This window comes from Pistacia vera, unplaced genomic scaffold (assembly GCF_008641045.1).
Source record: "Pistacia vera cultivar Batoury unplaced genomic scaffold, PisVer_v2 Contig457, whole genome shotgun sequence".
Lineage (NCBI taxonomy): Eukaryota > Viridiplantae > Streptophyta > Magnoliopsida > Sapindales > Anacardiaceae > Pistacia > Pistacia vera.
In genome coordinates, this window is record NW_022196287.1 from 1 (window position 1) to 7,981 (window position 7,981).

Here is a 7,981-nt window from a genome sequence, read left to right on the forward strand (position 1 = left end):
CTAGCTAGACAATTGAATAAACATATTTATGGAGCCTCAAACACGGAACTAGCAAAACAATTTCCATTGCAAGTGATAAATTTTGGGTTCGTCTTACCTTGAGGAAGCAACATTTGCCCATGTAATACTCTCTCTATCAATTATTATTTTCTAGAAATCATCATCTCTATGTCACAAGGCACGGTAATAAAATTATATTAGCCTCATAATTTGTTTATTAATCTTCCCCTTCTTCTCCTTAATTATAATTTATATCTGTGAATTATAAAACACTCATACTCAGAATTCTTAGTTGCAATTTTTGTCCGCAATAAAAATGAAAATCTAATTATGATTTTTGGAATGCGGAAGTTCAAATGCTGTAAAACTTTTTCCTAATACCACATAGTTGTGTGTTAAAAACGGTACGAAAATATTCTTCAATGTTTTCATGAAAGCACCATTTTGTAATTTTTGTAGAGTTGTTTTCTTTTATGTTTTGTTTTCCAACGGATGAAATGATAACATTTATGATTTTATATTCCAACAGAGGGTGTATGTGTGGGCCTCGTATTTGATGGGTTGGCTTCTTAACTGATCCGGCCCGAAAAGAAGCAAATTACTTGTCTCAAAGAAGTGAAATTAGTCAAATTATCCCATCTGTATGAAGAAGCTTAACCTAATCCCTTCCGTTGACTGAGAAATAGCCAACTCAGACTGAAGGATGGACTTTTTATCCAGAGGCGACAAGTCCTCTATCCCGGGTAAAGGTAACTGGACGTCCAGCTGCTTCCGAGAGTATATAAAAAGGAGAAGACCATCTCAAAAGGCATTGAAGATTTTCGGTAAAACTAGTGTACACCAGACCAGATATTAACTCAGGATGGAAAGAATATACACTAAAACCTCTATATAGTCATAATTGTGAGATTTCTTATTTTATAATTTATGTTTTACCAGTATTAAGATTTAAATTCAATGCTTCAATTGTCTACTTTTAAAACAGAAAAAAGATCGTGTCTTGGAACCAGCAAAGATAAGTGTCTGTAGAGATGATGCATGGTCAATTGATGTGAAACCACAGACAATTACCAATTGTTTTAAGTACTGCAAAATTAGGACTCCTGATATCGATAAATTGTAAGTTACAAATGAAGTGGATGAGGACAATAAAAGAGTCATTGCAAAATTCATCCAAATTAGCAATAAGTCATGTATGCTTTAACTAAAGAATAAATTATTGTTGCAATTAGACAAGAAGATAAATGAAATAATCGAGAGGATGATAGTACTAAAATACAAAAATTTTCGTACCATGAAGCTCTCTAAACATGCTTGAGAAGCTAAAACTATTTTGGCTTCAACAATAAGGTGTTTATGCTAGCGAATTATTACGTATTCGTAAGTTGAAAAATGTGGTAACAACTCTAAAGTGTAAATCATTGTCTCAAATAACTTAAAATAAATATTTTATTTCATCTTAAACCTTTAATAAAATATAACATATATTTTTTTGTAATATGCAGATAATTATTATTATATGGAAGCAACTTTTCTTATAACAAGAATTAGAAAGACTATAACTTATTACAATATAAAATTTATTCTTATTTATAACTATCTCAAATTGGGACTATAATTTTTTATAATTAAGTTTATTCATATATAAAATATCACTATAAAAAGATTTTACCTTATACATTAAGAGGAATTTTGAAATAGGTTAACATCATGGTCTTAATTAGTAAATAAGTGTTAAACATTTGGTTTTTCATTGATGCATTTATTTTCCCCTGATTCCAAACATATCTGAAAACTGAATGGGAATTTGGAAATATTGGAACCACAAATGTCCAAAATTCCAAATTTCGTCAATGGGGTGGCAACTCAACGCCGCCCCGCCAGTACATGGTTGATGGATTTGATCTTACATCAGGTTTCTGTTTTGGAAAAGGGAGAACGACTTACACTTATCCAAGGTTTGTCGTAACGACAAGTTGGTACCTAAAAAGTTTTGAAATGACAAATAAGTACTTTCCGTCATGTTCTGTTAGTGATTTCTGTTTATTACTGTTTATTAATAGTGAAAAGACTAAAATGCCCTTAAAAATTTGAATTTTAGTTTTTTATAAATTTAAAAATTTCTAAAAAACCCCCTAAGTTTACAAATTTAACTAAATACCCCAATATATAAAAATTTTGTAAAATAACAAAAACACCCCCGTCACCTGCAGTGCCAGATTCCGGCCACCACCGCCGGAATCTCGCCGGAAAGTTGCGTTACGACACAGATCCGACGGGGATCTGTGTCGTAATGCAGTTTTTCGGCCAGATTCCGGTGATGGTGGCCGGAATCTGGCACTGGGGTGGTGGGGGTGTTTTTGTCATTTAACAAACTTTTTATATATGGGGGTGTTTAATTAAATTAGCAAACCTAGGGGTTTTTTTAGAAATTTTTAAATTTATAAAAAACTAAAATTGAAACTTTAAAGGGCATTTTAGTCTTTTCACTATTAATAAACAAAAATCACTAACAGAACATAACGGAAGGTACCTATTTGTCGTTTTAAAACCTTTTGGGTACCAACTTATCGTTACCGTAAATCTTGGGTATGCACAAGTCGTTCGGCCTTTGGAAAATAATAACCCTCCTAATTGTAGTTGAATATCTGCCGTTCATCTCTTCTTTACTGATTGGAAAGCAGTCCAGAGTTTTTGATTCATGACGTGAGGAATCAAGACGTGAGAAAATTAATTTAGGAAATGCTTGAAAGTTAGTCGGTCGTTCCATGAAAGCACCCAACAAAACTTTTCAATTTCATCACGTAGAAACTTGGGAAATTACACTAAGGTATATAAAAATATATTTGCTTCCACTAAAGAGACCATAATCAAATGCCATGTTAGATACAATCATTTGATCTCCAAAATTGGAAAGAGTTATCGTTACTGTATTGGATACTACAGTAAAACATCTTTATAATTATAATGATTTAATCAAACTAATTTATTATCATAAAGAGTTTACAAGTTAATAAAGGTGTAGTTATAAAAATTACAGTAGTTTTAATTTCTTATTTTATAATTTACGTTTTGAACAAATATTTGAGCGTCATCTTGTAATTGCTATTTAAAGTCAAAACAGAATGAGTTACAACTTGTATTATAGTCTAATATTACATTTAATGTACTCAAAATTATTATATTCATCGTCAACATATAATATACATTGACACGTTGAATATGTCTAATATTACATTTATACCACCAAAGAATATTAGGAACTTTAACAACTTGCAAAGTTGCAAGAGAGTGAGAATGTTCGTAAAAAATTTGGGTTTGTGGGGTTGCAAGAGAGTGAGAAATTTGTAAAAAATTTGGACCGGGTTGCAAGAGAGTGAGAAAGTTGGTAAAATATTTGGGGTTTGTGGGGTATAACGTCCGTACACTTTTTGGGGTTCGCGGGGTCTAAAGTCGGTAAATTTTTTGGGTTTGTGGGGTTGCAAGAGTGATAAAGTTTCTAAAAATGTCCTTGTGGGGTTGCAAGAGAGTGAGACTTGAAGTCTTGAATGAAAATACGAAATATTTGCCAACATACGGGGCCCACTTGATGGAGATGAACCCCCAAGGAAAAAGACAATTTCAGGGCCTATTAAAGCACAATACTCTAATCATTTGTTTCGTATCTTGTTCCAAAATCAAATAGCCAAACATTAGAATTTAAAATAAATGAGTACGGCTTGGGGAAACAATGAGGTTACAGGGGTTTGGAAATCTGAACCACCAAAACGCAAATTCAGAGTTAGTAGAGTCACAGTAGGTAAAAGGGAGAATAAGAAGAGAGTAAGACCAAAGCTCCAACACTGCCCGTGTCCTCTTCATCACAATTTCCCAAGGTTTGGCGTCTTATTCTCTGATGGAGGATTGCCATTTTGCTTGACGTCTAGGCTTCTATTAATATTATTCTCTCTGCAATTTTTAAATTTATGTCCTTATCTGTGTTTTCCGACTTAATTTCAACAGTTTGCTTGTTTTTCCTAGCATGCCATGAAAGCACTCATTGGTTATGCACGTATTAACCTTGAAAACGTGGTTTTTATTCCCTTTTACTTGCATGTTCTTTTATGCAGGTCTGAATCTATTTAATTTGTTAATATTTTTGCTTAAGCTTCTCTAATTCTCTTTGCTTTTGCTTTTTTATGATTAATTTTTTCAATTTATGTAGAGCCCATCAGCCCAACTGAAGCTAAATAAATTCATTCCGTATCCATGTTTAAAAGGTCAATTAACTAAATCTTACTTGAACTTGATGATGGGTTAACGTGTTCCTATTTATTTAACCTGTTTCTTATATTTTCCCTGTGTGTTTCCAAGTCAGAAGGATAAAAAAGTTAAATACACTTTTTTTTTTTTCCTCACTTAGGGTATCTGGATTAGCTTGTGCGTACCTTAACTAATCTTTTTATACCTTAAAACTGCCGACCACCCCTATTAGCACTTAGGAGAACTTGAATTCAGAATATCATAAAACTGCATTTTATTCTTTTACTATCAGATCAGTTAACGAAGGTTAAATATACTTTACTGGTCCGTTCTTTGGGGCTAAAAATAATATTAACATGTCCTATTAGTTATCATGCATCAGTTGGGCTTGAGTCTTGAAAATTTTGTAAACAAAAATCACATGGGCCAAAGTTGGGCTTGGACCCATCAGGTATGTGCCCTACCTATTATAAGATGTGCTACAGTTGTATTTATATTTTATTTAAAATTTTAAAAGCTTAACCAGTCTGTTTTAATTTGACAGTTTTCCAGGTGAGCAACCATCAATTTCCTCTACCCAGCATCATATGATATTCTTATTCTTGATACCGCTGATGCTTGGGCTGCTCCAAGTGGAATATCAGAGCAAAAATGTATCTCCATTTGATACACACCCTATCAATATGTGGGTATTTTTAGCAGCAATTTGTGTTTATTGTGTGGAACTTGCTACTAATTTGGAACCACAAAATCATCCTACAACTTGCTCTAAAATCATTAGCCGTGTTATTCTCAGTTCAGGTGCTTTTGCTTCAGTTACACTAGCATCAGTTTTGGTCCCGCATTTAATTGGATGGCTTATTTTATGCTTATGGACCATTTTGGTTGGTACGCTAGCAAGACACTTAATAAAACATATTTATGAAAGGCTCAAACACGCAACATACAACACCATTTCTGTGAGTTATGTTAGATTTAAAAAGTTCAAGGAATGTCTCACATTGGAGAAGCAACATTTGCCCATTACAATAATCTGAGCTATTTGAATCTTCCTTGAAGAATTGTAATGTTGTCTTTGGTTATTATTAGATAAGTATATTTGTCTCGTGACGATACCACTTTTAACTGTATGTGAAATATATCCTCTTATCTTTTGTATAATGTCAATTAGCTTTGATAATTAAATTACTTTTAAGTAAAGTTACGGAGTCGATTGCTACAGACAGAATAACTATTGACGTATTTTTACAAATAGAAAGACTTATCCATTTCCTAATTAACTCAAGCAATAATATCATTTTTCAAGTAGATTTGTAACAAAAAATAGTTATGATATCAATAATTTTTAAGTTATAACAACAAAAACTCCAAAAAACTGAAATTGAATGAAACCATGAACATAATTTATTGATGCACGACGATTGACAAAAACATAATTTATTGATGTATGACAATTGACACAAACACAATTTATGAGAGACTTTCATGTTAAAAGTAGCAATTACATTGTGCATTCGAATAGAAACCTTTGTTTCAAACAGTTCTTCAAGATTGTATTTTCATAGTTTCCAACTAAGTCTCAACAATCAAACACGTCTATCAAAGTGCTAGAAACCATAATATAAACGAATATACCAAACATTGAGCAATCATTGACCTCCTCCAGGATACTCCTCATCAAATGATTCAATTCCTTTTCTTAAATCAGATTATTTCGAGAGACAGTAAGAGATATGAGAAAATAGAAAACGAACAAAGAGGATGAAAAATTATGGATTTTTTATGGGGGTGAGCGGTTTCGGGTATCCTGCATTAGAAACTAGAAAACAAACACAGTGCAGGTTCTCAAAAAAAGGAAAAATCGAAACCTGAAATGTAGGTTCCGATTTCTTACCCGAGTACCCTGTAAAAAATCAATTACCCCATATTAGTTTAAAAAATGAAAAAAAATACCTTAAAAGTTTACAAATACAGCCTTAACAAATATAGAAAACCTACATTTAGTAGTTTTCAACTTTTGATTACTCATTCATTTGTGTCTAATGTGAATTATAAATCTTCTAATCTTTAGGCAATACTTGAATTCAATCAATTGATCACAATTCACATAAATTTTCTCAATCAAAACCAAAACACAAGTAGGTTCCAAGTAGGGTACCCACTTCAGGTTCCTTTCCCAGGTTCTAGTTCTGGTTCTAGAACCTGTAGGAACCAAAACGTACTAGTATAGTATCGGTTCTGATTCTATCTGCAGGTTTCAGTTATGCCCGGTATTCGTGCTCCCCCCTAATTTTTTATATTGGGGAAATGCTTTGGGCTTGTTGTTTGACCATACAAGAATTGGGCCTTGCCCTTTGGAGACGTCAACCTCAATTATCCCCTAGCCGCTCTTTATACGTTATTATCAGTAATTTATTTAAAAAAAAAAAAAAAAAAGGGATTTATCCCTATCATTTAAGCAGTTCATTATTCTAAGAGACTTTACAAAAGAGCTGCTGCTACACAAATAGAATATAAATAAGGCTGATTTCTACAAGCCTATACACATACACCAAAACAAAATTCATTATAATGGAAATGTGGTTTGTTATTGTTGATTTTATAAAGCATAAGTTTATAGACTAGAGGAGTCCCAACTAGCATCAACAGCCCTGATGATTTTTTCATGAAGTTTGGCTCCAGCACAAGCAATTATGCCTCTATCGAGTCCTTCTACGTATATGCCCCTTGAGAAGTCCAGTGGACGTCCTCCTGCATCAGTCACCACACCTCCAGCTTCTTCGATGATAACAGCGCCGGCTGCATGATCCCATATCTTCTCCTTGTATCCAGACCTTGCAAACTTCATAAATATTTCAGCATCCCCGCGACCTATGGCTGCATACTTCACCATGCTGTATACACGTAGTGGTTGCTTCCTGCAGTCAATAAATTTACATATTAGTAAAAGAATGAAAAAGGAAATGGTGATCAATGCCATCACAATTAAATAAATTTCACAGGAAATCTTGAAAGGAGACTAAAGAAAAAAGGTATGCACCTAACACCAACACTGTGAGCTAGTCCTGCGGTGAAGGAGTGACTTGAATTTGACTTCTCAACTGGTTCACAGAAAGTTGCNTTTCAATAAGTCTGTTGCAGTACAATTGAAGGGTATATGATTATTGCTCTCTATATTTCTTCATTTAATTTATTCATGTTTAATGTAAAAGTAAAACCATACCCAGAAAATAAAACATCCAGCCGAGTCTAGGTTAAGCTTTTGAATGGGAATTGGGCATGTAAAAATTGAAATCAAATTGATTGTTAGAGACTCTATGCCATGTTTTTGCTGATCAGTGATCATGTCTTGCACGGCCTGTCAAAGATTTTTGTTTAGTATATGATTGGAAATCAAAGTTAGGGAGCATTCCAAATGCATGTTGCTTTAATCGGTTTATTGAGCATATTTTCATTTTCAGTATATTGATTTTGTTGTTAATCTTAAAAGTTGTTTATTGAAATGGTTTATTTGTTTTGTTTTGTTTTGTACAGGAGGATGATGACGAGTAGTTAAGGGAGACAAAGCCATCTGATATGAAGATAAGCATAGCAATTTAGGCAGTTGGTCAATTCAGATACAATCGTCAAGCTGGTAACAAGAAACCATGTGTGAGGCGAGTAGGATTTGGCAATGAAGAATTGAAGATAGTATAGTCATTTAGGTTGTGACAGTGTTTGGACAACATAAGTCAAATGT

General features: G+C 33.3%; 1 protein-coding gene across 1 annotated transcript; it reads right to left on the minus strand.

Annotated features, from left to right (window-relative positions):
* Positions 1 to 6,686: 6,686 nt before the first annotated feature.
* Positions 6,687 to 7,356, minus strand: LOC116144801 (PAP-specific phosphatase HAL2-like). Its single transcript, XM_031430231.1, has 2 exons — positions 7,283 to 7,356; positions 6,687 to 7,160 (listed from the first exon to the last, which is right to left on the minus strand). The coding sequence occupies exon 2, from the start codon at positions 7,133 to 7,135 to the stop codon at positions 6,857 to 6,859; it is 279 nt and encodes a 92-aa protein (XP_031286091.1). The 5' UTR covers positions 7,136 to 7,160; positions 7,283 to 7,356; the 3' UTR covers positions 6,687 to 6,856.
* Positions 7,357 to 7,981: the final 625 nt, after the last annotated feature.

Bases quoted from the DNA above. Each gene is read 5' to 3' on its own strand.
- LOC116144801 (XM_031430231.1), bottom strand. From the start codon at position 7,135: ATGGTGAAGTATGCAGCCATAGGTCGCGGGGATGCTGAAATATTTATG.